At 41.2% G+C, this 23,045-nt stretch overlaps 1 protein-coding gene and 1 pseudogene across 2 annotated transcripts; both read left to right on the top strand.

Annotated features, from left to right (window-relative positions):
• Window positions 1-502: 502 nt before the first annotated feature.
• APTX (aprataxin) lies at window positions 503-21,800 on the top strand. 2 transcript variants are annotated; one of them, XM_012770174.2, is made up of 8 exons: window positions 503-563; window positions 7,150-7,284; window positions 9,022-9,068; window positions 9,306-9,608; window positions 10,597-10,656; window positions 11,480-11,706; window positions 20,664-20,767; window positions 21,519-21,800. In XM_012770174.2, the coding sequence occupies exons 1-8, from the start codon at window positions 539-541 to the stop codon at window positions 21,671-21,673; spliced, it is 1,056 nt and encodes a 351-aa protein (XP_012625628.1). In that variant the 5' UTR covers window positions 503-538; the 3' UTR covers window positions 21,674-21,800. The 2 variants fall into 2 exon arrangements, with proteins under 2 accessions (XP_012625628.1, XP_012625627.1); XM_012770173.2 differs by having other exon boundaries at window positions 9,306-9,614.
• Window positions 11,715-18,821, top strand: LOC142874289 (transcription elongation factor A protein 1 pseudogene; annotated as a pseudogene).
• Window positions 21,801-23,045: the final 1,245 nt, after the last annotated feature.

The following is a 23,045-nucleotide window of genomic DNA, read 5'->3' as shown; positions in this document are numbered from 1 at the left end:
TTTTCGTTCTGTCATCACTAACTTTTACAATTCCCCTGCCTCTCGCCTCTCCAGTCTTTTCTCCCTCCAAAAGAGAGAAAGCAGATCAAAATTTAGAAAAGGGCGGTAATGCTACACAGCAGGTACTGCCTACAGCGGGCAAGATGGCCGTGAGCTTTGTTGTGAACATTTCTTTATGAAGGGAGTGCCAAGAGGCTGCACGGCCGCCCGCAAACGGCTACCGAGTAGATTGCTGCCTGAAGTCTCTCTCAATTCAGAGACTGCGAGGCAGTGACAGGCGAGTGGCCCTCAGGCAGAGGGATGCTGAGAGAACTCGTCCCCACTATGACAACTGCCAGGAACCTCACCTGAACCACAGCTCAGTGAGAACCGAACTGGGGCCCGGGAGGGCGGGCCGCTTTTTGATCTAGGCATGGGCGAGACCCTTTCAACCAATCCTCGGAGAGGCACTGGTGACGTCACTAGTTGCCCTGAAGCCGGTCTCTCTAACATCATCCCGCAGCGCCGGAAGTGGAGAGGCACGGACGTAGTAACGTGAATGTATCGGTCTCCGCCGTCTCGAGGTAAGGCAGTTGTCAGCCTATCTCCTCTCTCTGGAAGCCTCGAGTGTGGGCATTAGGCCCGGGCTGCTACTACTCTTTAAAGATGTGCTTTGAATGATGCTCTCACGGCTTATTTCTCGGCAGACGTTGCTCCATCCTTCCCTCCTGCGCCTGTGGGCTGTTTCAGCGTACTCTTTAATTAGGAGGGTACAAGTGTTTTTGTTGCATGGATACTTTGTATAATGCTTAAGTCAGGGCTTTTAATCACCAGAATAGTGTTCATTGTACTCAATAGGTAAGGTTTTACCCCACACCCCCGTCTCACCCTCCAAGAATGACTTATTTGGGAGATATGTTTCACTGCATTATACCTGAAGGATGTACAGGCATACTTTAAAGACATTGTGGGTTCAGTTCTAGACCATTGCAACAAAGCTAATATTGCAATTAAGTGAGTCACACGAATTCTTTTGTTTACATCTTCATAAGAGCGCTTGGTTGACCAGGTGCATTGTGAATGAGCAGTAATATTTTGAAAGGAATCTTTTTTTTCTGAGCAGCAGATCTCAACAGAGGGCTTAAAATATTCATTAAACCATGCCGTAAACAGTTGTTCTGTCATCTAGCTTTGTTGTTCCATTTATAGGGCACAGGCAGAGTAGATGTAGCATAATTCTTAAGGGCCCTAGGATTTTCAAAATAGTAAATGAAGATTGACATCAACTTAAAGTCACCGCCAGCTACATTAGCCCCTAGCCTAGTTTGAAGCTTGGAAGCCAGGCATTGACTCCTTTCTAGTTATTGAAAGTCCTAGATGGCATTTTCTTCCAGTAACATCAAAGATTGCTGATTGTGGATCACCATAACAGATATCATAATAATGAAAAAGTTTGAAACATTGTGAGAACTACCAAAATGTGGTACAGAGACATGAAGTGAGCACATGCTGTTGGGAAATGGTGCTGAAAGACTTGCTTGAGGCAGGGTTGGCATAAACCTTAAGTTTGTAAAAGGTGCAATATCTGTGAAGCATAACAAAAGTGTGAAGTGCAATAAAGTGAAGTAGACCTGTATGTATTTGTATTTGGTAGAAGGAGGAGAGAGGGAAGGACAAGTGGGACTAGTTCTGTGAAGAGGAATGGGAGGTGAAATAAGTAACCACTGTGAGTTTAGAGTATGAGGGTCTTAACTTCAAGCCTTAGGAATCTGAGATTGATCAGGGCTGGGCAAGTTTCCAGGACTGTGATGGATATTATGGTAGCCCCTAGCCACATGTAGTTATTTAACTTTAAATTTAAATTAAATAAGATAAAGTAAAAAATTCAGTTCTTCTGTTGCATTAGCTACATTTTAGATGCTTGGTAGTGTCTGCCTTATTAGACAATGCAGGTTTAGAACATTTCCATCATTGCAATGAAAAACTAGAGAAAGAAAATGGTTTCAAAAAATTTATAGTAAGTAAACTCATTATTGGATTCTGGCTTTGTCCATCATTTTTGAGTTTTATTTACCTACAGTTTTTTGACATTGGTCCTTCTTTCTTTTTTTGTTTGCCCGGGCTAGAGTGCCGTGGTGTCAGTCTAGCTCACAGCAACCTCAAACTCTTGGGCTCAAGCAATCCTTCTGCCTCAGCCTCCTGAGTAGCTGGGACTACAGGCATGCACCACCATGCCCGGCTCATTTTTCTATATATTTTTAGTTGGCCAATTAATTTCTTTCTATTTTAGTGGAGACGGTGTCTAGCTCTTGCTTAGGCTGGTTTCTAACTCCTGACCTTGAGCAATCCTCCCGTCTCGGCCTCCCAGAGAGCTAGGATTACAGGCATGAGCCACCATGCCTGGCCAACATTGATCCTTCTTAAATTTTTTCTCCTCTGAGAGACATGGTCTCTTAAAAATGAACCTTCATAGTAACATGAAATTAAAACAATAATGATAATATGACCATGAACTCAGGCCTTCTACAGTGCTTTCTCCAGAAGATTTTGAAGAACAGGGGAGAGTGTAAAAAGAAAATCACAGCCGCAAGCACCTGTGAAGAGCTGGCCCCGCAGATCATTCATTAAGGAAATTTCTTGCCAACCTCCCATAAGCAAGGACATGCAAATTATACCTATGTCCAGCACCTAAAATGGAAGCCTATCCAGAGTCCACAATAATAATGAATTACAAGTTTATCTTACAGGTAACAGAACTAGAGACAAGACAATCAAACATTGTTCCTTCTACCCAGGCTCATCTAAATAGTTGATGCTTCCTTCATTCCCTTATTTTATGTAAAATGTAGATTTCTGGGGCCTCACAAGAATGTAGCCACTACCTCATCACCTTTTTCCTTCTCTATATATGCTTTTAAAATGCTGAAGTTTCCAACAATCTCTTTGGAAAAAACAGCCACAGCTTGTCTGCAGTTTGTGTTTTTTCCCAGGTGCCTCCTCAAAATCTTGGCTTAATAAAACCTCCATTGATTGAGATTTTGCTTCAGTCATTTATTTGAGTTGACAGCAAAAAATTCCATTGTACAGCACTGTTCCAGGTTATCAGATTTCTGATCTTTGGTATCAGATCTCTTGGGTTCTTTAAGAAATAATCAGAATTTAGGCTGGGCATGGTGGCTCACGCCTGTAATCCTAGCTCTCTGGGAGCCCGAGGCGGGCAGATTGTTTGAGCTCAGGAGTTCGAAACCAACCTGAGCAAGAGTGAGACCCCGTCTCTACTATAAATAGAAAGAAATTAATTGGCCAACTAATATATATAGAAAAAATTAGCCGGGCATGGTGGCGCATGCCTGTAGTCCCAGCTACTCGGGAGGCTGAGGCAGGAGGAGTGCTTGAGCCCAGGAGTTTGAGGTTGCTGTGAGCTCAGCTGACGCCACAGCACTCTAACCTGGGCAACAAAGCGAGACTCTGTCTCAAAAATAAAAAAAAAAAAATCAGAATTTCTTTTTGACCAATTCCCACAACTCTGGAATGAAAGGTATACAGCTGAAAGATAGAGAATTGGGATTCACCATCTACATGTGAGGATGTATGGAATTGCTCAAAGGGGAGAGCAGAGCACTCCAACTTAAGAAGAACCCAAGAAGGAGGGTAAGAGAGAAAAAAAGAAAGAGAACCTGGATAGGGTTATCATCTTATCATTCACTTGCATATGTTTATTGTATGCTTGCTGTATGCCAAATATTGTATTAAGTGCTAGCGATATATTGATAAGCAAAAATGGGCACGACCTCTGCTATCATAGAGTTTCCAGTTTATGAAGTTCACTGGAGGGAATGGATTGAAGATTCAGGAATACCCATCCTTCTGTACTCACTGTATTCTAAAACACTCCATTCCTTAGAAGTTGGAACTGGAGATTGAAAAGGGCAAAGCTATTGTTTAAAGTTAGTCGCATAATAATTATGCAGTCACTGCTTCAGCTTCTCAGGGGGTAGCAAATTTTAGGTCCGGATCCGAGAGGGAGTCACATGTAGCCTCAGGCATAGCAAAATGCTGTTTATTTTGAGCATCTGGGCACAGATGGGTGGAGGCCTAAAACAGCATCCACCACAAGGGAGGGGAAAGCCTTGGGTTTTATAATGGGTTTTTTCTGGGGGAGTGAGCAACTGGGCCAGAACAGCTGCTGTAATAAATTCTTCTCAAACAGCCAGTTTCTGGGACCCCTGTGTTGTTCTCATCCTTCATAACTGGGGGCGAGGTAGCTTGGTCCTTATCAGCAGGGATAGGAATGCCAGCATTGCTGCAACTGTCTGAGATCAGAGTTAGATTTACAACCTCCGGACTCTCCAGATTCCTGCAGCTATTGTTTCACAAGCCTAAGTTTTCCATTAACTACATTCCATCCTATACATACTTTTCGGGTTCTCACTCAGAACAAACCTAACAGTAAATAGGAGCATCTTAACTTGAGAACTTTGGGGTAGTAAAGTGTGTGTGCTTGTGTTTGTGGAGGGCAGGAGGGGTAGTTCCTATTACTGTGCGCCAGTCAGCCGTGCTCTCCACTCCCCATTGGATTCCTCCTTGTCCCTCCTATCAAACTGTGCTCTCTTCTGGCTTCTCTTATTGTCAGCATGAGTAGTCAGTGAGCACATGACTTATTTCCCAGTGCCTAATGAAGACATACCTCACTTCTCAGTCCATTACATGCTTTTTCATTAGTTTCCAACAAGTGCAAACAGATGTCCCTCAGAACACATAGCATTTTAAAGTGGGGCCTGGCTGTAGCATTATGATTTGAGACTCCAGGTTTGTTTGTTTGTTTGTTTTTGAGACAGAGTCTCACTCTGTTGCCTGGGCTAGAGTGCCATGGCATCAGCCTAGCTCATAGCAACCTCAAACTCCTGGACTCAAGCAATCCTTCTGCCTCAGCCTCCTGAGTATCTGGGACTACAGGCATGGGCCACCATACCCGGCTCATTTTTTCTATATACTTTTAGTTGTCCAGCTAATTTCTTTCTATTTTTAGTAGAGACAGGTCTTGCTCTTCCTCAGGCTGGTTTCAAATTCCTGAGCTCAAGCGATTCTTCCACCTCGGCCTCCCAGAGTGCTAGGATTACAGGCGTGAGCCACCACACCCAGCCTAGGCTCCAGGTTTAGGATTTTAGATTTACAGATGACTTTTAATGCTCTTGCATCAACACTTTCACAGAAACCTGCTGAACTTGCCTTATGGACCTCTCTGGTCCACATTATATTAACAGTCTCCTGACTAATATCTGACTATAGATTTCTCCACTTCTAGACTGCCTACACACAGCTGTTGGCAATGTATTCTTTTAATTCTCTTGTTTCATCTTACTGAGATGTTCAAAACCTGGCATTTGTCTCCTGTTGATTACGTTGAATCTAAACTTCAGCCTAGTGTTCTTTCAACACCTCTGCCTATTTTTTGTTTGTTTGTTTGTTTACTCTGGGGCAGCTCCTCTGGTTTAGCCAACTAAGTCTGCTTTCTGCTCCTGGACTCATGGCTTGCCATTGCTGAAATCTGTGCTGCCACTTGTGTTTTTTAAAATGCAATGCCTTTCCCACTTCTTTTTGTTTTTTGTCAGTCCCTTTGGCTCCAGGTCTTCTCCTGGGTGGTTTCTGGAAGCCTTCCTGACTAGGAAGGACTTTACCTACTTAGCATGCATGTACTCACACCAATCCATTTCCCATGAATTTGTACTGAAAGGAGTGGCCTTGCAAAAATAACAGGAAAATACCTAATCCCACAATTTCCCCAGTAAAGGTTAAAGATTCATCCTATGAGTTCTCTCACTAATAGGCACCCTGTAGCAGTTCTGTTTTGCACAACTTCTGAAGGAAGCTGAATGGATAGAAAAGAGATGTAAATCTTTCTCTTTCAATATTATTATTATTATTATTTTTTGATCCAGCCACATGGTGAGCACTTACCAGGCATTCCACCCTAACAGTACCTCCTCAGCTCTCATTTGCTCAATGTACTTTACATGGTCTTGTTTTTCCAGGTGGTAATGAAACTCTGATTTTTAAAAATTGGGCTTCTTTTTTCTTTGTTTATGGACACAAAACTTGCACAGAGGACATAAGTGCTGCCTTGACTATAGACAACGTTCCTGGGAGAGAAGTGCTAGAGGCTTGAGCATTGATAAGGTTCTAGAGTCTAAGGAGGCATCCCAAAAATCTAGTCCTGTCCCTGCCCATAATTCCCTTTTATGCCTCCCTGGGTGATCTCATCCTTCTTTGCCCCAGCTTCTGTGACATATTGGTGACTCTCAAATATATACATTTAGTCAATTCCTCTCTCCTGAGCTTCGTGTGTGTGTGTGTGTGTGTGTGTGTGTGTGTGTGTGTGTGTGTGTCTATCTATCCTCTCTCTCTCTCTCTCTCTCTCTCTCTCAGCTTGACCCAAGCTTGGACCTTCCACAGGCCACTTAAACTAATTATATTTCTTTTTTTTTGAGATAGAGTCTCACTCAGTTACCCGGGCTAGAGTGCCATGGTGTCAGTATAGCTCACAGCAATCTCAAACTCCTGGGCTCAAGCAATCTTTCTGCCTCAGCCTCCTGAGTAGCTGGGACTACAGGCATGTGCCACTATGCCCAGCTAATTTTTTCTATATATTTTTAGTTGGCCAATTAATTTCTTTTTAGTAGAAACGGGTCTCACTCTTGCTCAGGCTGGTTTTGAACTCCTGACTTTGAACGATCTGCCTGCCTCAGCCTCCCAGAGTACTAGGATTACAGGCTAAACAAATTATATTTCAATATGAATCTGCCTCACTGCACTGCAAGCCCCTCAAGAATAGGGTCCATGTCCCCGTTTTATGTCCCGTTTGACCCTTAGCATGTAGCCTAATGTCCAGCACATAGAGTATATCAATCAATGTGTAACAAATATTTGGTTGCTTAGCATGGTTCAGACAGGGAGATAAATACTTAAACACATCATCATATTTAATCCTCACAGCAGCCTCTTGAGTCCTGTCATTATGGTTTATAGGTGAGGAATTAAGACTAGGGAAATGAAGTCACTTGCCTCAAGATGAACAGTTGGTAAATCACATGTGTGGTGGTGTTGGGGGGTGGCCCTGGGGAACTTGTGCTAGTGGATCTATTTTTCCAGTAATTCTCTTGTCTTTCATAGTGAAGATGCGGGTGTGCTGGTTGGTGAGACAGGACAACCAACACCAGCGAATCAAACTGCCCCATTTGGAAGCAGTTGTGATTGGGCGTGGCCCAGAGACCAAGATCGCTGATAAGAAATGTTCTCGTCAACAAGGTAACTGGTCATAGGAATGTGGAGATTACTGTGCTTGGTTCTGTAAGATAGTGATAACCAAAGATGCACATTTCCTGTGTGCTCTTGATAGGACACCTAATGTATGCCAAAAATAAAACTCAGGAACTGAGCTCCTTTAGCAAGCCCCAAGGCACTATTCCTGATTCTGTCCTCCCAACGTGGTAACATTCAAGGCAGGGTGGGTGATGGTTGGTAGCAGACGGGTTCTACCCTGTTACCATGGGATGGTGGAATTGCATCCCGCACCCTGCTTTACCCAGGGAGATTGCCCACTGGGCAGCAAGACAGATAAGCTGGAGTCGCCAGGTGAAACCATGTAGAGAACCATGTATGAGAAAGGATGGGATGGTGCCATTCTTTATAGATTGCCTCACACAGAGGGTAATATCATTATAAGACTATGGCATCCAGTTCTTGGTTTTTTTTGTTTTTCTTTTTTTGAGACAGAGTCTCGCTTTGTTGCCCAGGCTAGAGTGAGTGCCGTGGTGTGAGCCTAGCTCACAGCAACCTCAGACTCCTGGGCTCAAGCAATCCTTCTGCCTCAGCCTCCCGAGTAGCTGGGACTACAGGCATTCGCCACCATGCCTGGCTAATTTTTTCTACATATATTAGTTGGCCAATTAATTTCGTTGTATTTATAGTAGAGACAGGGTCTCGCTCTTGCTCAGGCTGGTTTCTAACTTGTGACCTTGAGCAATCCACCCACCTTACTGTGCCCGGCCTAGCTCTTTTTTTTTTTTTTTTGTTAGGGTTTAATGAAATGAAAATCCTTGCCTTCAGGGAAAAAGGATTTACCTTGTTTTTCCTTAAACTTTGGACATGCTCACTGCTGCCTGCAGTGGGACCCCAATGGCAGGGTTTCCCAAGTGTTCTAGACTTAAGAAGTTGGAGTCTGTAGCGCTAGTTATGGTCTTTCTTACATGAGTTAATTGCAGTGGGGAAAAAAAAGCCATGCTTGAGCTGTCTAGGCCCAAGATGCTGAAGTAGCAGCTGCTTCCCTCTCTGTTCCCCTTCTCACAACAGCAACTGGAGAGGCATATATGTGTAACAGTCTCTCCTTCCTGGTGAGTAGCTGTGGTGTTTCTTCTGTGCTCTCTGTCTCAACCGTGGATACTTTGCTCATTTATCAGAACAGGAGTGTTTAATGTTACTGCTTCTCACACATGCTCAGACTGTGCTGTCTCTGTAGTCTTCTTTCTAGAACATTCTTTCTACTCGTACCCAAGGCCAGCTGAATTTCTGTTTTCTAGGAAAATATCTTTTACCTTTTTCTCTGTCAAAGGTATCTGATGATTTTTTTTTTTTTTTTTTTTTTTTTTTTTAATACTGGTAGAAGCCTGATTTCATCCTGAGCCAAGGGCTTACGAGAGAAATGGGTTGTCTTTCCTGGCTGCAGAGTCTGTGTTCCTGAGCTGGCCAAGGCTCTGGAATAGGGAAACTTGTGAGGATTAACTGAAGCTGCTTCATGAGGATATTAGCAATAGCTAAGGGAGCTTGTATGCAGTTGGATATTTTATTGAAGGATTTGAAGCTCTTAGAGATTGGTGGGATTTGGAGCCCCAGCCACCTGCATGATAGGCAATTGCTCACAGGTCTGTGAGGAGACATCTTTCTAGCTGTCTCCTGCAGTGAGACTCCTTTGTCCTTTAGGGAAAATGGGAGCAAGTGCTTGGTTCTTTGTTACATTTGTATTTAACTTTTTCCAATCTCTTTCAGTGCAATTGAAAGCAGAGTGTAACAAGGGATATGTCAAGGTAAAGCAGGTATGTGTGTTTGTAACTTGGATTTCCAATTTATACTTGATTTCTTATGCTGTTGGCTTCAGAGTGTCTGTCCCAGCCAACGAAGGCTTCTCTGTCTTGTGTGGAAGTGATGGAGTAATATAGGTGAACAATAAGCAAGATGCCTGGCATATAGTAAGTGGTTAACCTAGCAATGTCTATATTACTATTGGTGTTATTGCCATTATTATAATTATTTTCTGGTTATTTGTCTTTTAGGTAGGGGTCAATCCCACCAGCATTGACTCAGTCATAATTGGGAAGGACCAAGAGTTGAAGCTGCAGCCTGGCCAGGTTCTCCACATGGTGAATGAACTTTATCCATATATTGTAGAGTTTGAAGAAGAGGCAGAGTGCCCTGGCCTGGAAACACACAGGAAGAGAAAGAGATCAGGCAACAGTGATTCTATAGAAAGGGATGCTGCCCAGGAAGCTGAGCCTGGGACAGGGCTGAAACCTGGGAGCAGCCTGAGCCAATGCTCTGTGCCCGCAAAGAAGGAGAAAGATGCACCTACCAAAAAGGTGAGGGTAAGTGCGATTGGTAGGTGATGTGGAGATAAATGAGATATAATGACTGGTTAATTGTTTGTACACTGTAAAGCCCAGGCATGTGTGAGAGGTTATTAAACATGATGAAAGAGTCACTTGTTTGTGGCATGATAATCACTTGGATGACTGTCCCTTTATGTGCTTTTCTCTTGAATTCCTGAGGTGAGCCACTTGAAGGTAGGGCAATAATGGCAGTGTACTTTACATTGAACAACTAAAATGGGTCAGTTGTTTATATAGCTGTAGAAGGTTGTTATGGATCATATAGTAATTCACATGCTGTTGTCAAAGTGGAACTCAGTCAGGCTGTAGTTGTAGTGTGAGAAGGCAAAGAAGTTACGACTCATGCTCTGGCATTTATGGTTTTTGTCTAGACAACCAGCTCTGAATATAGGAAGGCAGTGGAGGGGGCTTATGGTCCTAAAAGGCAATGGATTGAAGTAAAGGTGGTCCAGTTTAATTCTTAAAAGCAGGCTGGGCGTGGTGGCTCATGCGTGTAATCCTAGCACTCTGGGAGGCTGAGGCGGGAGGATCGTTCAAGGTCAGGAGTTCAGAACCAGCCTGATCAAGAGTGAGACCCCCTCTCTACTATAAATAGAAAGAAATTAACTGGCCAATTAAAAATATATGGAAAAAATGAGCTGGGCATGGTGGCGCATGCCTGTAGTCCCAGCTACTCGGGAGGCTAAGGCAGAAGGATTGCTTGAGCCCAGGAGTTTAAGGTTGCTGTGAGCTAGGCTGACACCACGGCACTCTACCTGGGGCAAAGAGTGAGACTCTGTCTCAAAAAAAAAAAAAAATTGTACCCCCATAATATGCTGAAGTGAAAAAAAAAAAAAAGAAAAAAATTCTCAAAAACGATCTTATTTCCAAGTTTGGTTGTACTTTGCTATCATATAATTAACTATTGCCAAATTTAATTATTGGCTTTGTAATTTACGTTGCCCTTTTTTTTGTTTAGGAATCACTAGGCCATTGGAGTCAAGGCTTGAAGATATCTATGCAGGACCCCAAAATGCAGGTCAGAATAAAATTTTGAAATTTAAGTACATTTCATATTGTAAATGACCATTCCACAGAGGTCACGATTACAAATGAAATCAAAGGTTATCAGTCCTTCAGAATAAAATTCATTTTATTGGGCTATTCTGTGAAAACAAGTGGCTTTTCCCAGTGATAATAAGGTAGCAACTGGAATTCTTTGGAGGAAAGCTAAGTTCTTCAAATGAATATCCCCTCTGCCTTGTCCCTTTTAAACATCTGAGTATTATTAAGGGAAGTGTGTTAACCTCAGTGTGGTCCTTTCCAAGGGAGCATCAGAGATAATGTATTGTGACTGTAGTGCTGCACTGCCCTGGGATTAATAATCATGTGTCATCCTTGGAGAAGCCTTTGAGTTCAGCTTTGAATACATCCTGGTTAACAAGGGGCTGGTTCTGATAGGGCTCCTCAGAACATGTGTGTATGTGTCACACAGTCTGCTATGTTAGAGTGGAGAAGGATGCATTTGAATCTATGCTTGTAGAGCTTTTTATAGCAGATCCTTGGGAACTATTTTGTTCTCTGCATTTTCTGTGTATTCTGTATAATGTGGTGGTTGAAAACAGACTCTGGAGTCAACTTGATCTGGGTTGGAATCCCAGGTTTCCCACTTACTATGTGACTTGTGTAAGACACTCAACTTATCTGAGTCTCAGTGCTCTCTCATCTCTCAAAACTGGGATACTAAAACCATTTGCATAAGATTGTTGTGAGAATTCAGTGACTTAATGACTATGACAGCACCTGGCACACAGAAGATTCTTAGCAGATGTCTGTTTCTTTCTCTCGTGCCCTTCTGCTAGGTTTACAAAGATGAGCATGTGGTGGTGATTAAGGATAAGTATCCTAAGGCCCGTCATCACTGGCTGGTCTTACCATGGGCCTCCATTTCCAGTCTGAAGGCTGTAACCAGGGAACACCTTGAACTCCTCAAACACATGCACACTGTGGGAGAAAAGGTGATTGCAGATTTTGCTGGGTCCAGCAAACTCCGCTTCCGAATGGGCTACCACGCCATTCCTAGTATGAGGTAAGCTGCATGGGTAGTGCTGGTGCCTCCTGGTTCTGTCTAGGTGGGCAGATAGATTCAGCCTGGGCTTGCTGAGTGTGGTGATTGCCCTGAGGCCCAGAGGAGGAGGGTGGGATGTTTCCAAGGCAGGTGGGCAGAAGCTTCCACACCTCTTCCTGACTTGCCTCCATCTGCCTGTAATTCAATCACATATGGTTCCTTGTTCCTCTCAAAATAAAAACTTTTGAGAGCCTAACATATGAACTAAATGAAGCAGCTTCATTACCCTTCAATGGAGAATAGTGATCAGTGGCTTTTATCAGATTCTTCAAAGTCATCTGTAACCCCAAAATGATTAAGGCCCATTTCTCTAAAGGAAGCAAACATCATAGATTTCTGTAATGAGAGCATACTAGATCTAAGATTTGAAATAAAATGAGAAAAAAGTGTAGAGTGTTTTCCTTTGGCTTATACCCAGAAGGATTTGGAAAGAAATGATTCATTCTTTTCAAAGAATGTAGGTAAGGCAGATCTCCACAGTTCCTTTGATCCAAGCAATAAGATGATAAGACTAGATTTTAGAGTTTTTACCTTGTTTTTAAAAAACTTTGATAAAATATGCGTAACATAAAAATTTTAACCAATGTTAAGTGTACAGTTCTTTGACATTAAGTATATTCGTATTAATGTGTAACCATCACTGCCATCCATCTCCAGAACTTTTTTTATCTTCCCAAACTGAAACTCTGTACTCATTAGACAATAATTTCCCATTCCTCCCTCCCCCAACTCCTGGTAACCACCATTCTACTTTCTGTCTCTATGAATTTAACTATTCTAGGTACCTCATGTAAATGGAATCAAACAATATTTGTCCTTGTATGAGTGCCTTATTTCACTTAGCATAATGTCTTCATGGTTCATTCATCTTGCAGCAAGTGACAGGATTTTCTTCAGTAATTTTTTTTTAACTACCAACATTTACATTTTATTTAGGTGGATAATCACAACTTAGATGACTGGCTACTTTAACCAAATGAAATTTTTCTGTCACGTTTTTCCGTCATTGATATTCTGTCTTTTAAACTGAGGCATAACTTACATACAATAAAGTGCTTAATAAGATATGTAGTTTGATCACATTTCACAAATGTACACATTTTTTTAATTATTATTTATTTATTTATTTTTGAGACAGACTCTTACTCTGTCGACCCGGCTAGAGTGCAGTGGTGTCATTATAGCTCACAGCAACCTTAAACTCCTGCCTCAGCCTCCCAAGTAGTTGGGACTATAGGCATGTGCTTACGTGCCTGGCTGACTTTTCTGTTTTTTGTAGAGACAGGGTCTCATTCTTGCTCAGGCTGGTCTGAACTACTGGCCTTAAGCAATCCTCCTGCCTTGGCCTTCCAGAGTGCTAGGATTACATGTGTGAGCCACTGCTCCCAGCCTACAAATGTACACATTTGTATCACTATCAATCTGATCAGGATACAGAGCATACCTATCCTCTTATCCTAGAAAGTTCCCTTGTGGCGCTTTCCAGTCAACCCCCCTTCAACCACCAAGCATTGTTCTGATTTCCTTCAGCATAGGTAATTTTTTTCTGTTCAAGAGTTTCATATAAATGGAATCCTACATGTATATTCTTATTTTGGTCTAGCTTTTCAGGGTCAACATAATGATTTTGAGATTCATGTGTGTTATTATATATATTCTGGACATACTTTATTATTTTTTCCTCTTAGGTAAATAATTAGAAGTGAAACTGCTAAGTCATAGGGTGGATGTATGTTGTACCTTATTTTAAAAATACATATATATTTTTATTGTTAAAACCTTATTTGAAAATTTAGTAGGACCAGACCGAGCAAGAGGGAGATGCTGTCTCTACTAAAAATAGAAAAAACTGGCCAGGCATGGTGGCTAGTCCCAGCTGTAATCCTAGCTACTTAGGAGGCTGAGGCAGGAAGATAGCTCGAGCTCGGAAATTTGAGGTTGCAGTGAGCTATGATGATGCGACTGCATTCTAGCCAAGGCTACAGGACAAGACTCTGTCTCAAAAAAAAAAAAAAAAAATTAGAAGTCACCCATAATCCTGTTTCCCTAATGCAGAGCCCAGAGTAACAGGGCCCTTGACCACTGAGCCTGAGTTCTTCTTCACATAATAATCATGGTGTCCATACCTTTTTCATATAATGAATGCAGTTGTGCTAAAAAGAATGCTCAAAGCAAGAGCTGAGACAGGTGTGTGGGGGAAGCAAAAAGAGCAGTAAGGAAAGTTATCACTTGCATACCTTTTTATGCTCACTCTTTTTTTTTTTTTTTCTTTTGAGACAGGGTCTTGCTCTGTTGCCTGGGCTAGAGTGCAAGTGGCATCATCACAGATCACTGCAATCTTAAATGCCTAGGCTCAAGTGATCCTCCTGCTTCAGCCTCCTGAGTGGCTGGGACTACTGGAGCATGCCACCACACCCAGCTAATTTTTCCATTTCTTGTGGAGATGATCTCTTGCTATGTTACTCAGGCTGATCTTGAACTTCTGGCTTGAGCATTCCTCCCATCTCAGCCTCCCAAAGTGCTAGGATTTTTTTTTTTTTTTTTGAGACAGAGTCTTACTGTGTTGCCCCGACTAGAGTGAGTGCCGTGCTGTCAGCCTAGTTCACAGCAACCTCAAACTCCTGGGCTCAAGTGATCCTTCTGCCTCAGCCTCCTGAGTTAGCTGGGATACAGGCATGAGCCTGAGCCACCATGCCTGGCTAATTTTTTCTATATATTTTTAGTTGGCCAATTAATTTCTTTCTATTTTTAATAGAGACGGGATCTTGTTCTTGTTCAGGCTGGTTTCGAACTCCTGACCTTGAGCGATCCTCCTGCCTTAGCCTCTCAGAGTGCAAGGATTACAGCAAGGATTACAGGCGTGAGCCACCACGCCCAGCCAAAGTGCTAGGATTATAGGTATGAACCACCGTGCCTGGCGTGTGCTCACTCCTGATGTAATTTTGAATAAATAAACATGACAGAAAGGAAAAGACAATAAGCAAATAATTTATCCTATTGTAAAAGTAATGTTTTTGATTTAGAAAATACAAAAAAATGAAGTATGAAGCAGAGGAATGGTCTTCCATAACACTACCACTGACTAAATTATATACCTTATGTGAATTTCACCTGGTTTTCCTATAATGTTCTTTTTCTACTCCAGGACCCAGTACAGGGTCTCACATTGCTGTTTACATACATATCCTGGACCCAGTCCAGGATTTCACATTGTTGTCTCACATATTTGTTGTCTCTCTTTGGTCAACCCCAGTCTTCCCCAATCTGTTGTAGTTCCTACTTCTTTTTATGACCTTGGCACTTTCCATAAGTATGGCTTGGCTGTTTTGTAAGATGTCTCTCAATTTGGATTTCTTGGATGTTTTTCACGATTAGATTGAGGTTATGCTTTTTTTATTGTTGCCAGAAATACCATAGAAGTGATATTTGTGATTGTGTCCTTATCAATGCATTATATCAGGGGGTGCATGATGTTGAGATGGTTTATTACTGGTGATGTTAACCTTGATCATTTTGTTAAGGTGATATTTGCCAGGTTTCTACACTCAAAGTTACTGTTTTGCTTTTTGGAATTCGTGAATATCTTGAGGGAGATATTTTGAGACTATACTTCTATCCTGTTTCTGTACAAACTTGTGTACCCAATGATTTTTGCATCTATTGGTGGATCTTGCCTGCAATAGTTATTACTATGGTATTTACCAGATGGTGATTTTATACTTCCCTCATCTAATTTATTAATTGAAATTCTTATGTGTGGAAGAGCTGTCCCTTGTTCCTCATTGTTTATTTATTCAATTATTAATTAGAATGAACTCATGGATGTTTATTCTATAGGTTGTGCTTCAATACTATTATTATTTATTGTGTTGCTCAAATTGTTCCATCTTTGGTCACTGGAAGCTTCTTTATGTTGGCTCCTGTGCCACTTTGTTTTTTTAAGAGACAATGTCTTTTTTCTTTTTTTCTCTTTAAAATAATATTTTATTTGTTGGAAAGAAAAACTTTTTTTTTCTTTTTTATTTCAGCGTATTATGGGGGTACAAATGTTAAAGTTACTTATATTGCTCTATATCCCAGGCTGGAGTGCTGTGGCATCATCATAGCTCACTGAAACTTCCAACTTCTGAGCTCAAGGGATCTTCCTGCCTCAGTCTCCCAAGTAGCTGAGATTATAGGTGTGCATGACCATGCCCAGCTAATTTTTTAATTTTTTCGTAGATATGGGGTCTCCCTATGTTGCCCATCCTGTGCCACTCTGATATACCTGTGACATTTTTTTGAGCACTTCCTTATTTTCTGACCTTACAAGATATTCCAGACTCATCTTGTATTTTTTGTATTTTAGCCCTGAAATGAACCACTTCTCGAAAGAGCCCTCTTTTGAGGGCTCCAAAGGCCCTTTTTTAGAGAATGGTATTTATAAACCCAGAGTTGGGCACTAGGTTTCTGTAATGAGAAAAGTGATTCCAGGGTGTTCTTGCTTCTAGGTCCTCTCAGCAGATGAAGCCAGGAAATACACATCTGGAGCCTAACTCACACAGGCACATACACATCTGTAATTCTGTATTTATCTATCTACCTCTGTATGTATATTGACAACTGTGAGTTCATACTGATTCCAGTCCAACTCTATAGGTTCATTTTTATTAACCTTTTTCCTTTTTGATAAATTCTTTCTTTAAAACAGAAACCTGGCTCTTATTAGTTACAATAAATTCACTTACTTATTCAATTTTGGTATACATATAAAACAGTTACAGAATTGGTAGCTGATACTCCTGTGAGAAAGACATTTACCAATTAGAATACAGTATTTGTGAGAGCGCCGAATCCTAACCACTAGACCACCAGGGAGCGACAAGTGTTTGTGTACAGTCATTTTGTCTTTAGCCTTTGAGTATCCAGTCAAAACAGTGTTTTCTAAAGTTAGGTTAGTTATTTTCTTCCTTATCTGCTTTAGTCTGGTTCTGTTATTCATTTGTAATACAATTATGCTTATTTGTTACTGCTTATCTTCTATTTTGAATTCTGTACACATACTGATTGGTTTTGATTGTTTATTGTGGGAATGTGAAATATTACTTATTCTGAGAGTGAAAGCTATGTAAAGAGGCATTCTACTTGGTTTAACAAGTCTAAAAGAGAACTGATTTTCTTCCCCAAACCTGCTTTTCACCTAACCTTCTCCATCTCAGTAAGTGGTACTGCCCCAAGTCAATATCCAGTCCATTAGTAAGTCAGGGTGATTCTATTCCAAAATATATTCAATATAGGACTGCTGCTTGCCATTTCAGCTCTGCTCTACTACAGCTCTACTCAAAGCTGTGATCATTTCTGGCCTGGACTGCTACAATAGCCTCCTAACTGGTCTTCTTTTGTCCCTCCTTGCCCATCCGACAGTTCTTTTTCCACATAACAGCCTGAATGATCTTTTAAGAGTGTAAATCAGGCTGCCCTCGTGGGCTGGGTTTGTGAAGAAGGGCCTAGGTCTGAGCTTGTGGCGGGGCTTGTTGAGCACTGGGGCTTGCATCCTGCCATCTCCTCTGCCCTGGCTTCACTCACTTCTTGTCTCCAGCTGGCTGGGTATGGGGAAAACCTGCCAGAGCCATGGAGGATGAGGTGGTCCACACTGCTAAGAAGATGGACAAGATGGTACAGAAGAATGCGGCTGGAGCATTAGATTTGCTTATGGAGTTCAAAAATATTCCCAGGACCTTGGAATTGTTACAACCCACAAGAATCAGAATGTCAGTTATGCTAATGGCAAGCAGAGTACAGATGAAGTAGTTATGTCTTTAGTAAAGTCTCTTATCAAATTCTGGAAAAAGTTACTATCAACTGAGAAAGACCTTGAAGAAAAGAAAAAAGAACCTGCGATTACTTTGCAGAATAGCCTTGAAACAGGAGGAGAAAGTAGCTCCATTGGCAATGTAAACAACGGAAGGGCTGAGACAAATGCTTAAAATACTATGTTTCACCCTTTCATTCTGATTGTTGTGTTAAAGTGTTGGGAGATACTTGCCGCAGCTCTCCAAACGATGTCTACTATTGGAGCTGATGAATTAGGATCTCAAATTGAGGAAGCTATATATCAAGAAACAAGGAATACAGACATGAAATAAAAAAATAGAGTACGAAGTAGGATATCAAATCTTAAAGAAGCAGAGATTCCAAATTTAAGGAAAAATGTATTGTGTGGAATTATTCCTCCTGACTTACTTGCTAGAATGGTGGCAAAGGAAGTGGCTAGTGATGAGCTCAAAGAGATATGGAAAAACTTGACCAAAGAAGCCATGAGAGAGGACCAGATGGCCAAGATGAGTGGAACCCAGACTGACTTGTTCACATGTGGCAAATGTAAAAAGAATTGTACTTACAAGTTTAAACCCATAGTGCTGATGAACCCATACCATTTGTTGTCTCTAATGAATGGGGAAATCAATGGAAGTTCTGTAGAGTTTGAAGAGTTGGCAGAATGTCTGGACTATTAAGAAAATGGATTTTGTAATTAGCTTTAAAACTAAGCCAACCAACGAGTTTTCCTACAAATCAGATTTTTTTTTTTTAATTATAGACAGGGTCTCATTATGTTGCCTAGTGAAGTATAGTGGCTATTCACTGTGGCATGATCATAGCATGCTATAGCCTCAAACTCCTGGCTCAAGCAGTCCTCCTGTCTCATCCTCCTGAATAGCTGGGACTACATATGGAGGTTGATAGAAAATATTTTTGTCTTTGAGTCTTACTTGTCGATATTGTTTTCCTGTTACATGATGAATGAAATTGTTGAACAAACTAAATATATGGGCTATAGCAAATAGTTTACAGTCCTCATCTTACAATTAAGTTCTACTTTTTGTTTAGGTGTGTACCATTTTTTTCTGTTGGGATAAGAAGGAAATGGTTAGGCCTGGCGCAGTGGCTCACACTTGTAATCCTAGCTCTCTGGGAGGCTGAGGCGGGCGGATTGCTCGAGGTCAGGAGTTCAAAACCAGCCTGAGCAAGAGTGAGACCCTGTCTCTACTATAAATAGAAAGAAATTAATTGGCCAACTAATATATATAGAAAAAATTAGCCAGGCATGGTGGCGCATGCCTGTAGTCCCAGCTACTCGGGAGGCTGAGGCAGCAGGATTGCTTGAGCCCAGGAGTTTGAGGTTGCTGTGAGCTAGGCCGACGACATGGCGCTCACTCTAGCCTGGGCAACAAAGTGAGACTCTGTCTCAAAAAAAAAAAAAAAAAAGAAGGAAATGGTTTTCATGTAGGTTCCTTAGGGTACACTTGTTCTAGCACATATTAAGACCTCCATTGCAAAGTCTACATTTTGTCATGTTGAATTTGCATTTTATCAGATATCTATAGAAAGGCCTTAGGACATTTTTTACTCTCCTTTGCTCCCCTTTTCCAACTTCTTTTTTAAAATATATTTAAAAATTGTTATTTTTAATATAGACAAGGTTGCGCTTTGTTGCCCAGGCTGGTCTTGAACTCCTGGGCTCAAGTGGTCCTCCCGCTTCAGTCTCCCAAAGTGCTGGGATTACAAGCATGAGCTACCACAGTAGGTCCCAATTTTTTTTCCCCAAGCTTCTACACAGCAGTACCCAATTTTTTATTGCAAATCATTTTGATGTAATACAGAAAACAGCATTTCTTTCTTTCTTTCTTTTTTTTTTTTTTTTTTTTTTTTGAGACAGAGTCTCACTTTGTTGCCCAGGCTAGAGTGAGTGCTGTGGCATCAGCCTAGCTCATAGCAACCTCAAACTCCTGGCTCAAGCAATCCTCCTGCCTCAGCCTCCCGAGTAGCTAGGACCACAGGCATGCGCCACCATGCCCAGCTAATTTTTTCTATATATATTAGTTGGCCAATTAATTTCTTTCTATTTATAGTAGAGACGGAGTCTCACTCTTGCTCAGGTTGGTTTCGAACTCCTGAGCTCAAACGATCCGCCCACCTCGGCCTTCCAGAGAGCTAGGATTACAGGTGTGAGCCACCGCACCCGGCCAGAAAACAGCATTCAAATGTCCATATTAAGGCTTGGTCCACTGGTACCAAGCCACCTCTACTTTGTCAGTTCTTAGTTTAACCTTTTGTTTTATCATTGCAAAAATAAAGTGCATTTTGGAAAGAATGAATTTAAGAATAATAAAATAGTTCTATTTTTAAATTAAGCTATCCATTTAAAAATTATAATTTGATAAAGTTTTTTGTTATAAAAAAGTATAAATCAGATAATAGCACTCTCCTGCTTAAAATCCTTTAGTGGTTCCCCAGTGTAAACAGAATAAAATGCAATCCCTTGCCAGTCTTTAAAACTCCTTATGATCTGGTTCCTGCCTAATCACTGCTCCTTGGCTCCAACAATTCAGGCTGTATTACGTTTCTGTTTCTTGGTTGTACCAAGGTATGTCTCATCTCAGGGCCCTTGCTCTTGGCCCCTCCACTCCCTGAGACAGTCTTCCTGCAGACCTTGCTTTCCTGGCTGCTTTCCTGGGGCAAGTCACTCCCTGAAAGAGGCTTTCCCTGAACACTCTAACTAAAGAGGCAGCTTCTATCCATAGATCCTCTCTTTCCCATTTCCCTCTTTTATTTTTTCTTAGCATTGTTAACTATTGGAATTTTCCTTGTTTATTTGTTTGCTTATTTATTTGTCTTCCCTCATTAGCATATAATTGCTATAAGAGAAGAAGAGGCTTTTTCTATTTTGTTCACTGCTAAATTCCCAGTGCCTAGAACAGTGCTTGGCCCTAGTAGATACGTATTGAATATTAAATATTCTTAAGTGAATGAATGAATGAATTGAATTGAATTGAATAGACTCACTATCAATATTTATGTACTCATACTTTTTTAGTTTGTCATTTTGAATAAACTATAGTTTTTAATGAGTTAAATTGTAATTTTTTTTTCTCAACTAGCCATGTACACCTTCATGTGATCAGCCAGGATTTTGATTCTCCTTGCCTTAAAAACAAAAAACATTGGAATTCTTTCAATACAGAATACTTCCTAGAATCACAAGGTAAACAGTGTTCTTTGGTTTTTACATTTGTTTCATTTTCTCAGGTGTTCTTATACTTGATTCAGTTGTTTCCTGAAATAGCAGCCTGGCCTCAAGAACCCATGGACAAGGTTGTATTCCCTGTAGAGAGAGCCCTATAAAAATAAACTGGATAATTTGGATTGTAGTACAATTACCACTTTGCTGGGAGCAGCCTTCTTAGGGGACCTAGAAAGCTATTATGTTGGAGTTAAAAAGTGTTTTATTGTGACAACAGGGGACTTAATGTGAGAATTACTGGAGTTAATAGATGAGAAACCTCTGAACAGTTCTTTATCTCTTCTGCCATCACTTGGGCAGGAGCTTCGGGGCTGCCTTGTGTCAGGAGTGGTTAATTAACAAGGAAGGCTGTGTATATTGTAGACGGAAACATTTACTGGTCTGTATACTTTTGGAACATCAGTATTGCTGGGATGTCAATGATGACAGTTACCGTTTACTAAGGGGTAAAGCACTGTGATAAGCTCTTGACACAGTAACATGGATTGCCTAGAATGTGTCCTGAAGGAATGTATTATGCCAAAGGTGTTATACATTGCTCAGATTTAGAATCTGATCAAGCTCATTTTCTCAGCAGGAAGTCTCACCTCAAGCTTACTAGCTTTAGAATACCTGGCATATGCATTGGAGTCATGTTTTCTTTTTCTTTTTTTGTATCTTGTATTGGTTTTCCACAGTAGCAGAGATTTGAACTTTTCTTCTTTGCCTACAGCTGTGATAGAGATGGTACAAAAGGCTGGTAGAGTGACTGTCCGAGATGGGATGCCTGACCTCTTGAAGCTGCCCCTTCGTTGTCACGAGTGCCAGCAGTTGCTGCCTTCCATTCCTCAGCTGAAAGAGCATCTCAGGAAGCACTGGACAAAGTGATTCTGCAGAGCCTGAACTTCTGCCTCAAGTGTGGCCGATGGTTTGGAGCAAACTACTGGCACCTGTTGTGGGTTGCTTGTGAACTTTTACTCACTTCCTGAATTAAAACTTGCAGCTTTTTTACAAAGCTTATTCTGTTCTTGAGTGGCCACAGTGTAGGATGACTTGAAATAGTTCAGGAATTATCGACCTGTGTTTGTCATGGATGCATTCTCTGGTGAGGGTGGCTGGGACATGCCAGATTCCCCATCTCCAGGACCCGTGTCAGGTCTGACAAATGGGAGCAAAGCCATGGTCACTGTTGTCTAGTGCAGAATATAGAAGCAGAGAGCTGGTTATATGTTTCTGTTCCTTATATTTATCCTCCCTCCCTGGAGGCCTGGGGCACCCTTTCATCAGAGTAGCTAGAGTGGTCTCTTATTTATCCTGAAGGCACTAATGGGTCTTGTTTTCTGATCTTAGTCTGTTTTGTAATGTTCATCTTCCCTCCTTCATGGGGAGGCTTACTTTCTCCCATCCTTCCATTCCTTTGTATCCAAGATCACCCACATACTCCCTTCTCAGGAAGTCTATCTCATTTGTTTTTTTGCTGTTGGCAAAGAGGCTGGATTAGGGGGTTAATTATGGGTAGAGTTTTATTCTAATCTCAGGGGTTCCTGGCTGGTGAAGAAACACTTGGCCATATGTTCATCATGGTTCAGCTGTAAGTCTTCTTCCTGGTCTGCTTGGACCTGTTGTATGAAAATAAAGTTTATTTGTTTGAGGCATCTCTCCTAAGTAGTTGAAGACTGTTGGAAGTTCAGCTGACAATCACAGAGTAAGTTCTAATGCATGAAAAGATAATTGGTGAATGAAAAAAGTTACATAAAATCAACTTTATTTTTCCCTGACAACAAATATGGATGGAAAAGTTGTATCAAGTTGGCTTTTAGGTAATACCAGAACTAAAGATAAAGGGAAAACTAAAAAGTTGTTTTTGATCAAATTGTGGGGATGTGACTTTTACTCTTGAGTTGTAAGGGAAAAAAAAAGAACACCCTTAATAAAAGCTTCTCTCTGTGGAGAGAAAACCTCAGTTCATTGAGACCACATTTGACCTCAGTGTCTTTCACAAGCAAACAAGATGCCACAGTGGTTGCTTGGTGAGCGTGGGTATAGTAATAATTAGTTGTAATTAATGATTATAGCAGCTAACATTTGTCCAACTCCTATGTGTTCTGCATTATGTTAAGCATTTTATTCAAATTCTCATTTAATTCCCCCTGTACATAACTCTATGAAGTAGGTACTATTGTTATCCCCTTTAATGGGTGAGGATCTAATATTCTATAAAGGGTTCTGGGCTCCAAAGTTGGTCTTGGTTTTCATACAT

The sequence above is a fragment of the Microcebus murinus genome, chromosome 12 (genome assembly GCF_040939455.1).
Source record: "Microcebus murinus isolate Inina chromosome 12, M.murinus_Inina_mat1.0, whole genome shotgun sequence".
Lineage (NCBI taxonomy): Eukaryota > Metazoa > Chordata > Mammalia > Primates > Cheirogaleidae > Microcebus > Microcebus murinus.
This window is presented reverse-complemented; position numbering and strand designations above follow the sequence as displayed.